General features: G+C 33.2%; 1 protein-coding gene across 5 annotated transcripts in view; it reads right to left on the bottom strand.

Moving 5' to 3' along the window:
- Sema3a (semaphorin 3A) overlaps positions 1 to 21,286 on the bottom strand; it is a 459,630-nt gene that overhangs the window by 180,422 nt on the left and 257,922 nt on the right. For 4 of the 5 annotated variants that reach the window (XM_047562544.1, XM_047562545.1, XM_047562546.1 and 1 more), the window contains one exon: positions 13,151 to 13,344. In XM_047562544.1, coding sequence (XP_047418500.1) covers positions 13,151 to 13,262 — 112 coding nt within the window. In that variant the 5' untranslated portion in view covers positions 13,263 to 13,344. Of the gene's footprint in view, positions 1 to 13,150; positions 13,473 to 21,286 lie in introns of those variants that run through there. The other variant, XM_047562547.1, reaches the window with a different exon arrangement.

The raw sequence follows: 21,286 nt of genomic DNA, 5'->3' as shown, positions 1-21,286 counted from the left end.
AAACATTTGTGCTGGTATGCCTCATCTTTGAAAGTAGCAAATATATGTTCTGATTTTCTTTGTATTATCTCTATTAATCTAATTCACAAAAGTAGTAGCTAGAGGATACATACATGCAAATACACCCAGAAGAACAAAACACTGTAATCCATAACTTTTGCAATTTAATTTATGCATAACTTATTAATCTGCCTCATGGAATTGATAATTATTAATTATTTTCTATGCATCATCACTGATTGGGTACCTTACCCATGCCTCATTATTATAGCTATAACAGTTTCCAGTAGGTAGCTATTCTGTAGTATAGAATAAGGACCAAAGGTTGAAAAAAATGGTACCAATCCAAAGTCCTCACACCTAGGAAGTGTCAGAGACAGTTCAATGCTTTTAGCACTATGCTAAGACTGCCCTTATCCTTGTAAAATTTTTGTTTCAATTGTTGAATTTTAAAACTGTATTAATTTTCAAAAGGCTAACAAGTAGATACTTGGAAACCATAAGCACAGTAAAACTTACCATTCAATAATGATAAATAACAATAGTGTACCTTATCAAATAATGTATATTGAAGTTGAATACAGGCACTATCAAAGAATGTGCAATTTTATTATCTTGGAAATATGAAAAGCTAATGAATCTGGTCCACTAGAAAAATCCAGCTAGTACCTCCATCTATATAGAAAAAAGTAAATTATATTTAAAAATATACTGGGTTTTGAACAATGAAGTCTTCATCCATAGAGTATATTCTATATGTACACTCAATATTTAGGCTGAGATCTGCCCTAAAGGAACCAGTTACTCTAGCATCACTAATTTCATTTCCTTATATGGAATCTACTTAAAATAGACTACACAGACTCTTTTGAAGTTAATGTCCTGATGTTTATACAGTTGTGAACAGAACTGTCATAGAGTAGATAGTTTGCTCCAATTTGACAGCTAAAGAGAAAAGTCAATAAGATAAGTGTTAATCTTGGTAAGATGAATCGAGAATGGACAAAACAGACATTGACTCTCACTTGCTAAGTACTTCATGGGTGCCAGAAAAAAAAGAAAATCTTTTCTTTTAATTATTTGCTCTCATTTTGTTATATTGAAATGTTTCTCAAGTAGTTGAATGAGGAGGTTAAAGGACAGAGAGAGGATGCCTCTGTGTTAGAGTGTGCAAGGAAAATCTTAATTCTGTGCTGAATAGGCACCTTGGGAAACAAAAGTCAGAGATTCTATTGAACATGAAGATCACGCAGAGAAAGTAAGAGATTCCATGGCTCTGGGCCAGTGTGTGAAAGCCTAATAGGGAATTGGAATGTTAGGAGTAGTTGCTTTGTTTAAGCACAGCTTCCAATTACCTCTAGTTAGAATCCAGCACTAAGGAGCAAATCTCTGCATACCAGCCCAGGAGAAGAAAAATATCCATCAAAAGAATTATGAACCCAACTGTATAGTTAGTCAACATGAAAAAAAGTCACTTACAGTGCCTTGTTTTCCTAAAATAGAAATATCTTGATAAATGACAGTATGTGTAGGATTCCTGAACAAAAACTCTAAATGTATGCTCTGCCATGAACTTAAGAAAATTTGAAGGAATTAATGTGATATAGAATATTTTTAGATAGGCGGCTGTATACTAAATGTCAATCTTTTGTTGAAGTTTAAAATTTTTAGCTAAAGCATAAAACTCTTTGGTTTTTAAACTGTTATCTGCTTTTCTCTAGACTCATGATAATATGAGTTTAATGTACATAAAAACAAGCTATATGTCCACATATGAAGTCACTATATTCCCAAAGAATAGGTCATTATCTGAGACCTCCATCTGATCTGTGGTCATTTGTTTCTGAATCTTGCTTCAGCGTCTCAGATGACTCAATAACTCATATAACTCAATACCTGAAGGCAGACTCCCAGGTCTCTGAATTCTAAAAGCCTTGTTTTGCTCATTCAATTTAAAAAGTTACTATCATCTATTTGCTTAAGTTTAAATATCATAATCTCTACTTAAAAATTCTCTGCCATTTATCCATATCTAAACTGATTTTTCAGTCTTAAATGATATTTATCCTAATTAAATATTTGATTAATCTATTTTATAAACCTTCAAATGAATCTGGGTTGTGCCATGTACTTAAGTTCATCATATATATGATCTCACCTGCACTTCTCAGTCCTCTGACCTGGAATGATTATCCACCACCTTTCCTCACTTATTACCTAAGCTGCTACATTCAAGAAATATTTAATGAGGGTCTATCATACATAAAGCTCTCTAGTTAACTTGACTAGAAATATAAAATGGATACAGAATAATTGAAATGTTCAAAATCTGTGTCTTTTTCTCTCCTAGGTGCGAAGTTTCTTCAGGAGAGTTGCTAGACCATGTCTCCTACACACTGCTTCTTGGAAAGCCTAACCAGAGGAGATACTCAAGTAATGTTTATTGGAGCTGGGGACATTGGTAAACCACCAAAAGGTTGGTAAGTGTGTCATTTCATGGAAGTTTTCCCAGGAAGGAAAGGCTGTGGAGAAGAAAGTGCTGTCGTGGGCAGGATTGGGGCTACAAGGTGAAGAAATCCTCATTTTTCAGTTACTGTCAATCATTGTCTCATACTCCTGGTTGCAGAAATTTCAAACCTGATTGTTCTATATTTTCAATATGTCTCATCTTCAGCCTTTCTTCCCCATTTCTATTGTCCTTATCCTTATTCAGACCTTTCCTTCCTTATATATGAACAACTTCAGGGCCTCCAACAATGCCCTATACCACCTAGATTCAGGTTAATCACTTTAATAGGTCACACGAAGGAGTTTGGGCTTTAATCAGTAGGAATTTTAAATAAGAGAACAGCATAATTAAATTTTGAATTTCAGAAAAAATTTGTAGCTAGAAATAATAGAAATAAGAAGTAATGATTATAGGTTGCTATTGCAGTAAAGGTCAAGGGCCTGTTCGCACTTGAAAGAACAGGGAAAATTTGAGTGATAAACTCAAGAGGTAGAATCTGTAGGACATTGAGACTAGTTAAATATGGGGTGGATTAGTCAGGAATAAAGGGACAAATAAATGAAATTAAAGTGCTAGGATAACCTCATTAAGAAATTGTCTTATTTTGCTCTACTATAGATTGATCTGCCAAAAATGCAATGAAAAGTTCCTAACCTTCTCTCAAGAGGAGGTTTGTTTGTTTGTTTGTTTAATTTGGGGGCCTAGAACCTTTTCTCATTCCTCCAGGGAAGAATTAAAAGGATTTTTTTTTTCTGAAAGGGTAGCCTTAAATGGGAGTTATTTCAATAGACCAAGAAAATATAGATCGAAGATTAGTAGAGAAGGAAGGGTAGCAGAATCTTTTTTTAAATTTTATTAAGGTAATATATTTGAAACCTTGAAAGTAATTGAATTGGGAAATAGGTTCTGATCACACCTTGCACCCTGGAGGAGGAAGAGCCTGAGAATGGAAACCTACATGTATGCCTGTGGAGGCAAGACCCTAAGTGCTAGGACCTGAAGCCAAGTGATGAGGATTCTCAGTGGAAGGGGTTTGAAAGGTACACTGGCAACCTCCCAATGTAGCCATACCTGAGAAAGAGCAAGAGAATGAGCTGACAGCAGCAGAAGGCACAGAAGGTGCTCTGGGAAGGTCAACCATAAAGGACAGAACATAATAGTCCTTCTGAACAGCTGGAGACCTGACATCAAGCAGAGGGAGATCCCCTCCCAAGACCTTCGTCACAATCCTGTGATCTGATGGGTGGTATTCCATGTTCCATAATTCCAAATTAAATGTAATATGATTTAGAAAATAGTAATGGTTTTTCTTGTATTTGAGTATTATGGATACACATAATCATACATATATACTAAATATAAACCCACCAAATATGTGTTTTGTTATCTAAACACAATTCTGTAAGTACGAGGAATTCTGGAAGTGACTTTTTTTTTTCAGTTTGTGTTGCAAGATACAATGAATCTACACCTTTGTCTAATATAAATAAGAGATGTTCTAAGATTATATCTGCCTGTTTGTTCTGAAACTAATTTTTTTGTAAGTGAGCCAGAGAAACATACTGAATGATGAAGTACTAAGTAGGTTAAAATATATGCAGCATATAATTTTATATTTAAAGATAGGAAGCATATAACAGGAACACACAATTAAAGGGGCATTTTATTTCCAGATGCCCATTGTATGAATGTTATAGGTATATTCAAATTGAAAGCAAACATTTTTGTAAAATCAGAACTGCTCTTTTCACAACTCACTAGTGAATTAACAAATTAATGAAATAAAGCAGAATAAATACGAGTTAACTAGGAAAACAAGACACCAGCATTCTAAATCACTGTATTTTATAATCTCAAAGAATTACAGTAGTGACACTTTCTATATTGAATAACCAAAATACTTTTCTTTTTTCATTTGATTAGAAATAAGTCCTATTCCTGTATTTTGTAGACATCCAAAGAAGAGGCAGATAAACCCAAATGACTTTGTGACCTCTGTGGAAAAATCCTTAAAAGTATGTGTCACCTGTACATCTTAACTTCATTTTTAGGCAAATTTAGACAACCACATATTAATTATGAAGTTGTTAGTCTTCTGTGCTGCAGTTTTAAGTCATATTAATTATATAAACTATATTTTTCTGTGAAAATCAAATCACAAAGAAAGTTTTTGGTCATGGCAATCACCACTTTTCTCTACTTTTGCCTCCTTGCCTCTTTCTTTTCATTCAAGGCCCACCTTCCCTGTCCCCTATTTTAAATTTGTCATAAACTCTTGGTAAATATGATACCATCTTCCTCAGAAGTCCTTCTTATTTATATTATTTATCCAAAAATCTATTCATTTATGAAGAAATGTGATAAATAACTTATGTGACTTGTCTTATATATAGAATATACATAGGAAACACATAATAACTGACTTTTGTAAATAAAGTCTGCAGAGCTGGTAAAATGTAGTTTCATTTAATCTACATCTTAAAGGATGTAGTTTATTCTCTTGAGATTTCAAATTTGAAGGGAAAACAAAGCTTCTGACACATATCAGAAAGATCCTAAATATATACAGCTTGGACTTTACCTAAGGTATAAACAACTTTATTTTTATTTTTCTTGAATATATTGCTTAAGGATTAGGACTTGGCCTACATAATTTTTAATCATTAATAGCTATGATCAGTATATAACAGTGAAATTGATAGCTGTTCTATGGTTCTTTCCTGATATTTCTACCTTGTGACCAGAATAACAAATATTTGTAAAAACTTTCTATTCAAATTTGTAAATTTCCTTATAATACAAATGTCAGTCTACAGCCCTATAAGTAGCTTACGGGAATTAGCCTATTATCCTCTCCCACCCTCTCAATTATTTGAGATCAGACTCTTAAATATAGAGTTCAACCTGTACTTTGTATATTCACACTTCAGTCAAATATTCCCTTAGCTATTTCCCATCACATTTATTTTTCTAAGAAAGATATCTGAGGACCAAAAGGCTGAGGAGGGAAATGGGAGATGCTACCAGGCTGTGGGGCAGGAAGACAAGGGAAGGAAGAAACTGAGTTGGAGATGAGGCAGCAGGTGCAGTGAGCAACTGTTGCCCTGGGTAAGTGTGCGAGAGGTGGCAAGGGATGCTGCATCTCAGCAAGCTGTCAGAGAGCAAAGCCAGGATTCTCCCAGAAGTGGGGACAATGAAAAATAATCACCTGAGCTCGTTCAACAATTATATGTTTAACTTCATTTTGGAGGACTGATTTTTCTATACAAATGTTCAAGTGTTAAGTGTAGGGGTAAGCCAATTTTCTTTGTCTTTCGCCACTATCTGGTTTTAGAATAGTTCTCACTTTTTTTTCGGTATTTGTGTACTGCAACGTAAGAGAAAAGGAAAATCAAATGTGTCCAAAGAAAGGAAGTAATTGCTCACCTTGTACCTAGAATCTTCCTGCATATATGTATTATATATTTCACATTTCTGAGTTGTAGGCAAGAAAAGACCCGGATACTTTCTGATTCAGTCTTGGAATAACCTTAGTTCAAAATGAGATGTTGTATGGTGGAGATTCCACTGTTCTCACATTCCTTGTGCATTCTGAGTGTCATTGACATATAGCCCCTACCCTTGCAACTAGCAACACTTCACTTTTTCTACAGTGCTATAATGTACAATTCACTTAGAATGAATTGATTTATTATAAATTTGCATTCTTCTTGTATCCAAAAGGAATTATGTTCTTTAAAAGGCATATTTTAGATTCAAAAAATAAGATGCATCAACTAAATCACAAAATCAGTTAATAATAAGTGACTGTGCTAGCCTTTGAGATTATAAAGGTAAAAAATAATACATAATACATATCCAGCTTCATGAACCTCACAATCTGGCACCACAAAGATGATTCACAAAGTAGTTTCAGAGACTTAAAGAAGTCATTTGACGTAGTCAATAGAATGGTTTCATTTACTCTTCTGATCAAAAGCCAAGTGGGTGATGTTTTGTTTTACCTAAAGACACATTTATGATTGTGGCAACACATTAATTTCTATAAGTTTTGGTCAACATGGTTTCCTATGCCAAATCTTTCCAAGCAAGGGAAGCCTAGAAATGCAGGTTTAATGGCTTATTCAAAAGATGACAAGACCTCCTAAATTTGTGGTCCTTCTAAGTTTTAGCCTAAGCTTGCAGAAAATACTAAGACCAAATCATTCTTATTTTATCAACAGAATTTTATTTTTGCTTATCTTCATTCCCTAGTTCAAGTATAAATTGTATATTTTCTTATCCTGGGTTTGACAGAGTCCAGCTTTGTTACTGTTTGGAAATAGTGTGAGAATTCTCTATTTATACTGATGTTTATGTCTTGGCAATAGAAGGAGATAGTAGCTGGAGACATTCAGACTTATTTATGTCAGATGGGATTTATTGATTCTTCCATATGTTTAATTATGATGATAATTTTAAACAAGTTAAAAATTTAAAAAGTCATTGTTGGAAAAATACAACTTCCTAAACATTTTGTCTTATCTTCTCAGCTAGGTACTCTCCAATTACAAATGATAGCAATAATGTGCCACAGGCAGGCTCGCTCCTTCCTATAAGCACATGTTATGATTCAGAAAATAAAAATACATGCAACTTATTACACACCTGTATTTGTAATTAGTTTACATACATGCAAAACTGTTCTTCCATCATTCCAATTGTTGGGTACCACTATTTCACTAATTAATTTACTTTCTATTGTAGAGACCAGATTTACATATAATCTCATTTAAGTTAAAAAGTACTTGTTTGCTTGTTTCTTATTTGTAATGATTTACTTCTTTGGGGTCAAAATGTACATGCAAGGAACACATCAAATTCTTTAGCAAATTTCACTTAAGTAATGCGTCAGTTTTGTGCATGTCACATCTCATGACTCTTATGCCAGTTTTCCCAAGTGCAGATTCTACACATTAATCCATGGGTACTTATCCTAGCAGTCTCTCCATTTCCAAACCAATGAAAAAGCTGTCACAAATGACTAGTGCCACCTATTAGTGGAAACATAGAACTGCAAATCATAATAATTCCTTTAGATAGCACCTTAGAAATCACAAAAATGTAAAGCCATCCCAATCCTAATTTATGTTTACAACTGCTGGCCTTTATTAAAAAGTTCTAACTCTAACTTTGTTTGGAGGTTGTATGTACAACTTTACTGCAATGGATCACTGTATTATAAACTAATTCATAGTGTTTTGATAGGAGTAATGTTTTATTAGTTTAATATGCAACTTGTCAAATTATAGTATGAGGACTTTGTAAATAAAAATGGTTACATGAAAAAATGAAATTTACTTCAGTGAAATAGGTGCCTGGAAAAGTCATTCATTTATCCTCTCAATTATCCCATTGAACACTGGTTACATAATTATCAATCCAAACCTTATTTTAATATTGGTAATTTTGGAAGATTTTAGAAAAATTCAAGTATAAATTCTATTTAAGATAGTCCTGATTTTAGACTTAAAATTTGTTCAAAAGGTATGAGGCTGGGACATTTTGACCTTTTGACCCCAAAGATGTGCGGATGAAGTTTAAATGAGAAAATCTGAGATTAAAATTTAAACCACAAAATTTCTTACAGACACTTAAAAGTTGATGATGAATTTAAAATACAAGTTTCTTAAAGCTCACATCTGAAAATGTGATGCAAAATTTAATCCAGAATGCAATTGTGTATTCACACTAAAGATAATATCATTTGTAATCAATAGCTTTGTATTTATTTTTGTCAATATATAATCATATTAATTAATCTAATTAAATTTATTTCTGAAAGATTCTTAAATCATTTCTTTAAAAAAAATTTTTTTAGCTGTCAATGGATCTTTTACTTTATTTATTTATATGTGGTGCTGAGTATTGAACACGGGTCCTCATGCATGCCAGGCAAGTGTATACCACTGAGTCACAACTCCAGTCCCTTAAATTAATTCTTGAGTACAGATTTTAAATACAATTGACCCCAAATTATAATACATTTGTTAATTATGTTTACGTGTGATAATTAAAAATCAGAAACCAAAGGGAGATTAGATATCACAATGTATACATCTATTTATTGGGTTAAATATCTAGGTATTTCACATCATTTATAGTAGTAGACTGCTAATTAACATGGACAGAAAATAAAACATAAAAATTAGAATTAGGGAAATTGTCTATTCAATATTCAAATTTATTTAAGGTAATAAAGACTGAATATCATTATTAAAAGTTAATAGTTTAGAGGCTAATTTTGTGGTCTCAATTAGTTTCCTAGATGCTAAAGTTGACACTGTATAAATTATTATTTCAAAGTCCAATCTGTTTGGCAGCTTTACCAGAACAGCCACAAATTGAGACTTCACTAGCCATCATTTGATCTGACCAAAATTGAATTGAATCATATTATTTTATGTTCATTTTTCATTATTTTGCCAGGATATACTCATTGATTAGACAAATAAAAAGTTCTAGTGTTCTTTGTGTTTACATTGAAGATTTTAGAATCAAAATCTGATTTTAAAGTTAATAAAATTTGAAAAGGAAAGATCACATTAAATGAAAATAAGCTAGTTAAATACCAGGTGCCAAATGAATAGTGACTATTTGAGAAAAGAAATTGCAAAGAATTTATGACTTTGTTGCTCTGTGCACACGTGTGTATGTATGTGTATGTGTGGTGGTGATCTTGTGTGTGTCATTCCCTCCCCCTACCTTTCCTGGAAAGGTCAATTTAAATGTGAATATCTAAATTTTTAGTGTAAGACACATTCCAATTTATACTATTACGTGAATAGTTAAGATTTTATCACAAGTTTTCATAGGACTTAAAAGGTCACCCCCAGTTTATTATATATATTTATATATATATAAGATAAAATATAATTGTCATTTTAAACTAATACATTTATTTGTGAAGAATTTTTACCATAATTCACATCCTGTAGATTGCTGAAATTCCTTTTCCCAATCATAAATATAAACATGACAATCTGTATTTTAAATATAATAAAATACATGTAGGTGTACATAACTGTACACATATTCATATCTTTATATATATAGTATATATGAATAAACACTATTTATATAGAAAATACTATACATATAGTGTATATAATTAAACAATGTTTTGGTAAAAGTTAAAAAATTGCAGAATAGAAGCCAAGTTTAGTAAATCATTATTCATATTAATCAGCTTTTTTATAAACAATCATAATTTATTAAGGAATAGATAAAGAAGAAAAAACTTTTGAAAGTTTTACTTTAGAGTTTTTAATTATATAAAATTATCTTCTAATATCAGAAAACTATACATGAGAATTCTGACTTAATTGGTAATTTCATTCTCACAAAAATTAAACAAGACTCGGTGGGGGGAAATGTCATCAAATATGAAAAGAAAGCCTGTAAAATGTCTACCCTTTATTTCAGTGTTATTTACTAAATCCTCCCTATGAAGGTAAGGTTAAAATCATTGGTTTAACCTTTGGATTCACAGGATCACCATCACATTGAGACCTGCATTTGTCTTTGATTTCTACTAAAACTGAAGCACACAATGTCATGGGAAAACCCATTACATTGAATGATGGAATATCTGTCATTTGTTTAAAACCCAAAACATATTCATTCTTGTGATTTACATAGATTTTACTGAAACTTCATTGTACCACATATCCCAAATGAAAAATTAAATGATTTTCTACTATTTCATAAGAAAAGTGAAATTGGCTTAGTTTTGTAGAGGAATAAACAGTTATGGGTCAGTTTTTAAAAGAAGCAGCTTAACTTTTAGCTTCATTGCATACATTTAAGGAAGGCAAAAGTATCTCTGAGTGAGTGTTTCTTGAGGATAATTTCTATGTGACTGCTGAGATTTATGGAGTTCTCACATTTTCTTCCCCCACAAGGATTCTAAATCAGATTGGTTCAGAGGAAAAGCCAGCATACCCCATTTTTCTAATATTATCACTTCTCCAGATGGTCCTGAGCACATCTATTCAAGTCCTTTTTCCTAGAAAGTAAAGAGGTATCTTATTAGATATGGGTGTACAATCCCTACAAAGGCTGCCTTCTTGTTTTTACTTCTTTTTCTTTCTCATTTAATGTATCAAATCTCTTTCATCTCCTACCAGACAAGATGACCAGGCGAGTAGAAAGTAAGTTCAGTGATTGCCTGAAACTTCATCTTGGCCACCTGAGCAATGAGAGGGTTAATGGTGAATCTTTGAAAACAAGTGACCATGGGAAATGAAGGTTGGCAGGGATTTAACTCTTCATGAGTCCTGCTAGAATATTTTTAAGGGCAATGCAGTTGATGTTTTAACTATGTTTGACATCTCATTAAGGAGGAAAAATAAGTAGCTAAAAAAAAAAAAAAAAAAAAAAAAACTCTATTATAGTTTAGAAGCAAAGTACTGACAATTGGCTACCAGGTGTTTGCTTTGGCAAAACAAGCTACATGCAGAGACAAAAAGGTAACAACAGACCAATAAAATGACACAAGAAAAACTGCTTGGACCATTCTTTTTATTCTTCTTGTTGTCCATTTCACAGTTTATTTTACCAAACTGCCAAGCTTTTGGTGTATTAGTAGAATTGTTATATAGCTGTGGGACTGTTTTGATTTTTTAAAAAGCACAATAATTCTGATAGATGCCACTGATTTAAAAAAAAAAAAAGCCTTATCATGAAAGTGTCCAATACATACATCTGCTTCATCAGACAAGGTTAAAGCATATGTGCACAAGAAAGGAATAGTTTCATTAAAAGCTATCTACCTGACTTGAATGTATAGACAAAACAGGTACTGCTTCTATCATGGAGAATAATAATCTATTACCATGGAAATAAGATTATTTCAAAATAAGAAAGTGTGATAATCAAATTTTATTTGATTTTAAAATTGATTTAGCACTTGGGCAATTATGTCATAATCTTATATTTAGAATGTATTTCATTTTTTCAAATTTATTAGTCGAAAATTATAGCATGTAGCCATTCACATCTTTGAGAACTAAAGTTGGTTGTAAACTTATACTGAATATAAACTTGAATAAAGTCAACTATTGACTTAAGACTTATTTGATGGTATCTTCTCAAGGAGAGAAAAGATGCCATAACATTATAGGCTATGGAAACAATTTAAAGACAGTTATTAAATAGAAACATAATATATAGATTGAATTAAGTATTTAATGGATGGTATGCTTTACTTGTATAATAAAAAAATTACAATTTTTGTTGATGCTTAAAATCTATTCTTCATTCAATAATTCAATAATTCAAAAATTATTATACCAAAAATATTTTCCAATTCTCACAATAAGTATTAAATCCAAGTAAACACATTTAATAGGTGTTTAATTTCTAATCCAGAGTGTGAAAATTACATCTTTCTTTCCTACTTGAGATCCTCATTCACACTAGAGCATTCAGAAGGAGATGTTACCCATCATGTGAAAATTAAAGATTATATATTCTGGCATAGAGCAGTGTACAGTAGATAGATATCACCACAGATATCCAATAGTTTTCTTTTACCCTATAGGCTAAAATTTTAGCATAATTGAAGCTTCCCACTGCCCCACCCCCCATTCTAGAAATCTGAGAATCATAAGAAATCAGCACCTTAGGGAGCAGAATTACTTGACTGAAAACAGTTTAATCTTCAACTTCATTTCATAATACCAGATTTATATAAATATTTTCTGATATTAAAAAGTATTATCTTGGAAGCATTTTAGCATTATTTTGTACCTCAATCTATACAATCTGTCTAAACAAATTTTCTAATGAATATTTTCTTCTAAAGCCTCAATTAAAAACAAGCACATGTATGAAACTGTAACCAAATAAAGATGGGTGTTTGTCTTTCTTCAATTTACACTTTTTTGTAAAGAAGTTCACATAAGTAGCTATGCAACTGGAGAGTAATAGCTCTTCAATTTTCACTGAAGTACATATGGAATTAAATAACATTATATTTGAAAGGCTAGCTTTGCACCAATTAGTCAAATACACAGTCTTTTGTACAATCATAACACACTGTGGAAAAACTAGTCTGTTCTCCAGTTTATATTCTCTTGGCAAACCATGATCTACTGCTTATGTTAAGCATCTGATTGTCAGATTTGAACAAACTGAATATTCATGATGATGATTAACCATTTAATGTCTAAAACTAAGAAAATACAATTCATCATAACATTTATTGTAGGTGAGACATGCACATCTATAAAGAGACCATTTTTACATTAGTATTTTTAAAAAAATTTAAGAGAAGTAAAGTCAGAAAAATTAACAGAAGATATGATCATAAGATATACAGATCAGCATGTACCAGGCATGCAGCTCTTCTCTGCAAATGTGATTAAATGTTCTTTGTTTGCATTTAAATTGTCACATATCAAACAGAAGACTTGCTTTAAAAAAAAAGTGTTCAAATCATCTCGGAAAGATACACATAATCACATAGGTTTCCCAGGTTAAACTAAAGGTTTGATGGTTTGGGTTGGGAGGGAGTTCAAGGAACAAAGTGTGTGTGTGTGTTGGTGTGGGGGAGTGTTGAGACAAAGCTAGCCAAATAAAAGAAAAATAAAGATTTACCTTTGTAGGATAATTTCAGCCTTGGCACATTGTTCTTCCCATTTTGATAGTTTGCTCTTGCTGTAAGTAATACTCCCCAGAAAAGACAGATAATCCCAGTGAACCAGCCCATGCTGCAGACGCTGTAGATCCCTGTGCTGCTTCAGTCTTCCTTCCTGTATTGTGCGGCCAGAGAAGTTCAAACAATCTGGAAACTGGAGGTAACAGGTGATTTAGGTCAGTTTCATTCATAAATGCAGACAATCAAGACCTCATGGCAACACTAACACCTCTTCTTCTGTAGCAGTCACTGAAGCACAGAAACTTCAAACCCTCAAAAAAAAAAAAAAAAAAAAAAAATCGAGCCAGGCACCGGATAATGAGGCACAACTGTTGTGTGGAAAGAGAGAGAGAGAGAAAAAAAATTAACAAGGGCTGCGGCAGTGGTGCTTAAGAAGCAGTTCCTTTTATCTACGTTCCTCTGATAGCCGGTGGCCGACTCTAATCCTGCTCCCTGCTTCATTCGGCTCCGGGGGAAGCAGAATGAAAGGGAAACAGAGAAAGAGAGAGAGAGAGAGAATGAGAGAGAGAGAGAGAGAGAGAGAGGAGAGGGGGGAACCGTGAGCAGGAGCAGCGCGGACTTTTCCTGTACACATGTAGGGAGAGATGACACAAGATCCCACAGACAGGTTTTCCCAACACTCACTAGACTGGCTGACAATGGGAGAACAGGCGAGCTCAACCCACTCCCCTTCCCTCCTGTCACACAACACATGCAAAAAACATCTCACAGAGATTAGAGCCGGGAGCAGAACCCTCCAGCGTGCCTGTGAAAGGCATGTAGCTATAAATTTACTTCCCAAGGCAAGCGTTGTTTTATAGCCATTTTTGGGTGCAATTTTGATTAAAAAAATCTGAATTCTGTTACCTACATAATTTACAATTCATGCTCATTATACAATCCTGCTGAACTTGTATATTTTGTGTGTGTGTGTGTGTGTGTGTGTGTATGTGTGTTGGAGAGAGAAACCTTCTCATCAATATAACTTTAACCACTGAAGGTTTTAAAGCCTTGTTAGAGATCATTCCCTCCTCCCAACAAACCCCTTAGGCTCAACCACCCCCTTCTCCTGCCCCACTGCAATTTCAGTGAAGAAATTCCTAGTAAAGCCCATTTCAACAATCAGTTCAAGACAAATATAGGTCCACTGAGAATTATAAATTACAACAGGGGATTCTCAAAAGGATACTCAAAATTTAAAAACATCCATGGCTTTCCAGCTTCTGGAATGCTCTGGCTAACATTTTTAATGCATCACATCTCATTAATTAAAGCTACTTCCCTAGTTTTAGTTTAAAGGGCAGAGGAGGATGACAAAGTTCAAGAAAGTCCCTGCTGAGTGTCAAGGACCAAAATAAAACGAATATTTCTGTCTCTTCATGAGCTGGTGAAGGGTCACTAAATTTTCTGGGGGGCACATGTACATCTATTCAGGAAATCATCCAAACACCATCAGTTCTTTACAAAGCAGGCATGTGGTCTGTGGTGTCTCAATTTCCTCTATTTTCTTTCAGTCTTCCCCAAAGCTGATATCCTTATAGGATTTGGGGTTTGCACAAAAGTTAAGAGGAGAGAACTTTTCTTTCGTTAGTGCCCAACTTTCTCTACTCTTTCTTTCCTGCCACTGACACCCCCACTCCCAACACTTGATAAACAGGAGAACTGAACTTCAATAATATGGAAATTTCTTGGCCAGAAAGAGAGGGTGAGTCTCACAATTAAAAACACAAACACTTAGCTGCAAGCAGTTTAGAATCCTTACAAAAAATGATCTAAGCATTGTCACGACAGCTTTCATTACTGAACGACTACAGACCAATAGAGAAAAAGCAGTCGGTGTGTGCTCACCCGCCCTCCTCCCTCCCTCTCCCTCCCTCTCTCTCCCTCTCTCTCTCTCTCTCTCTCCTTCTCTCTCTCTCTCTCTCTCTCTCTCTCTCTCTCTCTCTCTCACACACACACACACACACACAGTCTCTTTCAAAATGTGTTTGTGAGTGTAGGTGGAAGAGGATAGAAAGGGGGAGGGGTGAGGAGAGGCGGGATTCTTCTTTCACTTCACTGAATTGATTTGTCAACCAGATCCTATTGTATTTGTCAGTTTCCACAAGCCTATTGATCAGTTAGTATTGTTAAGAAAATAAAATCCAAAAATAATGTTGATTTTACTGATTCTCACACTTGTTATCCTTAGCACTTTTCACGCTCTGGGCAATGGATTAGGGTTGCAGATGACAAGAGGCCTGTCTGTCTTCCATGGATTACCCTCTATAGACACTCATTCTGCACAGGAACTCATGTCACTTTGGGATTATTTAGAGGAACAGACCAATGAATTATTCTATTGAAATCTCACACATAAATACTTCAGATATTTTAGTTTCCCTGTTTTCATCAATGTATATTTTAAATGTCTTAAAGCATTTTTTTTTTTTTAACTATAGTCTTTGTTACTATAGGAGCATTAGGGTTTTTTGTTTTTGTTTTTGTTTTTGTTTTTTTGTCAAAACTAAACTGGATAAAGAAAATTTAAAAGTGTATACATTTCACTCATGTAATGTCTAATCTTGGAAAATTTTGATGTGTTCCAGGAAAAAGGAAAATTGTAGGTAAATTCAGATAAAAGAGGGTCAGAACTGACTCCCCAAGGGAAAAAGACATTCAATCTGGGTTCTGAACCACAAAATCAGGACAGAGTGATTTCATTTTTGTAAAACAAATCTATAAACTAATGTCAATACCTGGGATTTGATAGCCCACACACCCCCATATTTACAAACGCATTTTTAAAAATTTGATTTATTTGCATGTGGTATTTTCCAGATCCTTCACATTTTTATCAGCTTTGTATTTTTTCAAGATGCTTGAAAGTCAAATAAATTGATGTTTACATTTTCTTTTTGTGCAAATTTGTTTTAATTTTAAAATGTAAAAATGGTAAATCCTTCAGGAAGAAGTAAGTGTTCTCGCCTGAATAAATTATAAAGTAGTAGAAAAGTTCAGCTACAAAAATAGGTATTTTACCTGTGATTATAAAAAATGAAGAAAGAAAAAAGCTATATACCTGAAAAATACTTACAAAAACATTTGGAATCTTATAGTATTATTGCTTTCTCATTTGACTGATAAGGTTAGCTAAAGTTGTTCTCTAACCTTAAAATAGGAATATTTTTAAATATTCCTCCAAGCACTGGAGAAGTAATCAATCTTAAAATTTTTTTCTCAACTCAGGTAGAAACAAAGGAGGGGTGGATCTGGATGAATGTTTTTCAGAACATACCAGAACATGGCTGCAGGTGTGAAACGTGGATTTGATTTGCTCCTCTAGTTTTTTCTTCTTATTTTGAGAATCTGTGACCTATGTTCAGAAATGATAAGCCCTGCTGTATGTGCCACCATAACCACTGATTTTCCTGCATCATTGCTATTTAAAATTCAGAATATTTCACTGATCTTTTAACATTGAATTTTACTTAAAGTATGAGTGAAGCATTCATTCTTCTTCCTAAAAGTATTCTATTTTGAATTATTTTTCTAAGCCACAATCTACATCATGTAATATAATTTATTCTATCTGTAACTGAGTTCCTAATGTCTTCTAACATTTCACATTTTTAAATGGGATTAACTTCTGCCACAGTGTCAAATTTGAGCAGGTGTTTAATATGATGATCAGGCTGTTGTATATATTTCTGTCAAATAAATCAGTAGTTTTCAGCATCACCACACTCCATATTGAGATGGATTACTAAGAGTGGCATTTTCTGGGTGCTGTGTTTGAATATCCAAAGCACTTCCAACTTCACAACAGGTTGGCTAACCTGTTGGTTTTTTCAATAAAGACCCGTATAGTCATAGGAGATCTGTATTTCTCCATTGGAATAGTGTTTCTGAACTTTTTAAAATATTGGATAAAACCAATGTGTATATTTTTAAAATGCCTACCCTATGTCTTATTGTTATGAAAGAATTTGGAATGGCAATAAATATTATAACTTAAGAGCAGAAATAGTTCTAATTTGTGAAATGATATTCCAGGTACTTCTCTAGGTTAGAAATACCCTGAATCATCTTGTGAGTAGAAGGTAAAAATACTTGGCTATATTTGAGCATAGAAGAATATAAGGAGAAGTCATGTTTTAGATGTATTTAAAAAGATTTTATGGATAAAATATACTTCAAGCTACGGTGCTCTTGATTAAACCAAATTATCTCTTCCTGTATCCCCATTTTATTGTGACTAGAGAACTTCCCAAGAGTGTGTGCAGCTCACAGAACTATGTGACTTGTATAGGGGAAATGACTAAGTCATGAGTTTTAAAATGAGTTGGTTAATCGGTTCTCCTAAGAAATAACACCAAGAAGGAAATCAATACTAGAAACAAATTTCAGTGATCTTCCCAAGGTGTTTTGTGATTGAGTCATGTAAAAAACCATGTATTAGTTTCTATCCAACATCTGTTATTTCCTGCTAGTTCTTTCTTCAAGGGAATGCTTCCTTAGTATTTGAGAGAGGCCTATGATCAACAGAACTTTAGCAAAGATCATAGTCGAACATTGCCCTTGCTCTTATTCTCATGTTGAAGTTCATTTTTAATGAGGGTTTTTCTGGTACAGGGAATTTGAACCTTTTTTTTTTTTTTGGTCACAAAAAAGAATTGTGTGGGTGAAAAAATTCTTTAGAAGATCAAAAGACAACCTAGTAGTTGGAAAAGCTAAATACTTGATGTATTATTTGTTCTAGCCAAAAATGATAGTTATTTAAGAACTACTGGAGTCATGGATGGGAACTGGGAATGGCAGATTAAAAGCAAGGTTTCAGAAATTAAGTTACACTTTTTATATCTGACCCTTATGAATGCTTTTAGTATAAGCAACATGTGAAAGCATGACTTTAGAAAAGCAATTGGTAAAATGCAAAGGGAATTCAATCTCTGCAGAAGCATTAATTCCTCCTTAGATCCATGCCCCTCCCCAACCCCATGAATAGAGATTTCAGTAAAACAAGCTCATCTTTTCTCTGGACTAAATTTGTAACATTTTGCAGTTTTGTGTTTTCCTTGCAACACCGAGACTTCTTGTTTTTCAAACAAATCAAAGTGATAAATATTAAATCAATGTGGAAAGAGACAAGAAGCTGGACAAAGAATTACATTATTTGTGGCTGTACATTTTATGACAAACCTAGATAATTAAGGATCTCAGAAACTACAAGGAACGTTGTGCCTTTTCTTGAGATTTTGATTAGTGAAGTGCATATTATTTGGTTAGTACATCTGAGTGGGGGATGGAAGAAGGAGACTGGAGAAGTGATGCATAAGTTACAGTTAGTATCCAAGTTGTCAACAGTGGCTAAAATCCAGTTCTTAGGAACATGATTTATAACTTCTGCGGTCTCTTTTTTATTTTGTCTTCTTCAATCCATCTCATATATCAACATTTCGAAAATGTTTAAAAATGTCATTTTCTTTTGGTCATTGCTATGTGTTTAACAAACTTGTCACTCCTACAGCTTCTTTATTAGATTACCTGATAAATGAATGCAGGTTCCTGAATATTGATATATTAAAAAACAACAAAACACCGAAAATACCTGTTGTCGTTTTCAAGTGAATGTCTCCACCTCCACTCAATTGGAACAAGAAAGTTTTCAAGGGAGACAAAAATCCCATTGTTAACACTGATCAGTACAGGCCAGGCAGTGAGGAGGAAAAGTGAGGCATCCATGGAATACAAATGAATTGAGCAGGTTGGCTGCTCAGTGTTTCAGGATATGAAGTTATTAGTCATCTGCTTTCAGTGAAGACATATCACATACCTTCTCACCAAATAAATAAATAAGCAGATCTATACTAAATAAACAAAGTGAACAAACTAGCAATATTGTGTAAGGATTGTTTTACATCTGACTCAGGCAAACAGATGCATAGAGTTACCCTTTGTTATCCACTGAAAAAAGTATTGCACCTCAGATGGAAGTTTATTACAATTTCTATGCTCTAAGCAAAACACTCCCTTTTTCTTCTGTATTTGAAATGTTTTAAGGACTTTGATAATGGTAGGGGACAAAAATACTGAACCCTAGAATTAAATCTCCTTACATAAGTATACCATAATGGCAAAACCAACAGAGCGGCAGAGGGATTCAAAACTCCAGTGCAGTACAAATTTCTCCAAATAGCAAGAGTTGTAAAGAATGAAACTTCAATTATTCTGTTCTATTCTATATTGCCTCAAATTTAAAACATCATTGGATCTAGTCAATGCCCCTCCCCATTTTTTCTTCTGTGGTGTTGGGGTAGATTATGTTCTGGGTTTCATTTCACTGCCTGGGCTACAAAAGCAGCTGTCACCTTATAGGGGAGATTAGGAATTGCCTTGTTTATTAGTTAACTTTTTTCTATCATTAATAATGATTTGTGAAGAAAATTCAATTTACCATTTTTCCTTAGATTATATCCATAGAATTAATCTCTTTGAAAAATCAATCAACATAAATTCATTTTCTTTTCCCTGCTGTATCAAAGAGAAGAGAAACAGTATGCAATGTGTCTAGCTCTGCATCTTCTTAAATTACAGATCTGAGTTGAAAAGGTTTGAGTTGAAGACTTAAATGACAATGTGATTACTCCATTTTTTTTTAAGGTGATACATGGCTGGTGAATTCAAACACTTTAAAAACCTCCAACATGTAATTGAATTTTATAATCCTCCTTGAGACGAAAATAACATTCACTATATCCATTGTGCTCTCACACAGTTTTTAACTCTATTATCTCAATTAAGCTTTAACAATGAATTGACACAATATGTTAATCAATATGAGGGAAAAATTAGTTCATCTTTGGACGGGAGATTTCAAAAAATAAGCATAGTTCATATGGTATAATTTTTAGAAGTGGTATTTGGTATTTTTGATAGAATTGTGCAACTTGATGACTATGATTACTAATATGTAGTATTTTGACAAATGCTAAGTGAATGGATATAAAGTACTCTCATCCCCCAAGTGATAACTATATGAGATAATGTTCATGCTAACTAGTTTGAGTTTATCATTTCACATTGTATGCATTCTTCAGAACATAATATTGTACACAGTAAACACATATAATTTTACCTGATAATTAAAAAAAAATTAGTCACTTCAGAGGTCTCTTTTTGACTTATAAAATAATCACTGTAGATTTTATGATGCTATGATACCTATTTCAACTCTATTAAGCCAAAATGATAAAAACTTAGAGAAATAAGAAAACTAACACTGAATGAATGAAGCTAAATATAGTGGTACATTTCTCAGGCTGTCAATAAATACTTGCCACAGTGTTCCATCCAGCACATCAAATTTGATTTCAGAGACACATTTTAAACACTTTCTTTACTTTCAAACCCAAAAAACTTTGACAATATTTTACTTGTCAAATTCCTTCCATTGTTTCCTTTATATGTATTCATTCATTCAACAATATTTTGAGATTTTTTTCCTTCATGCCAGTCATTTTGACTTGTAAAACAAACTATATATTGTTTGAGAATAGTGATATGTATTCCCAATAATGAGTGCCCTAATGTCAATTTTCTTCTACCACAAGTCACATGAACCATTTATAAATCTTTCCATATCTATTCTGGCTAATTTGTTGAAAATTTTTGTACTCCCTACTGCTATACTCTTTAAACCAATTCTTGGATCTGCTTTCATCCCTTTTAGTAATGTCTTTTCTATTATTGTGGAAGAATCTAACGGATGACAGATTGTCCATATATTTTGTAGGATTTCTCATGATTACATGTTACTCTATTTCCCTAAAGCAAATATGCCCTATATCAGGATTTTGCATTAGGAATTCAGGATATAAGTGTACGTGTGTGTGTGTGTGTGTGTGTGTGTGTGTGTGTAAATGAGTATATCTATCTATCCTTGTGCAATTTCTCACAATTCTTTGTAAGTATTCTGGGAGCTTCCCTTTTCCTGTATTTCTATGGTGCACTATATATCTATGATATAAGCCTATTATAACTATTATATTAGTAAAATATCCTATTATAACTCTTATTACCTTATATTATATTAAATTTTCTTGATAGACTGTAAT

The sequence above is a fragment of the Sciurus carolinensis genome, chromosome 8, assembly GCF_902686445.1.
Source record: "Sciurus carolinensis chromosome 8, mSciCar1.2, whole genome shotgun sequence".
In the NCBI taxonomy this organism is placed as follows: Eukaryota; Metazoa; Chordata; class Mammalia; order Rodentia; family Sciuridae; genus Sciurus; species Sciurus carolinensis.
This window is presented reverse-complemented; position numbering and strand designations above follow the sequence as displayed.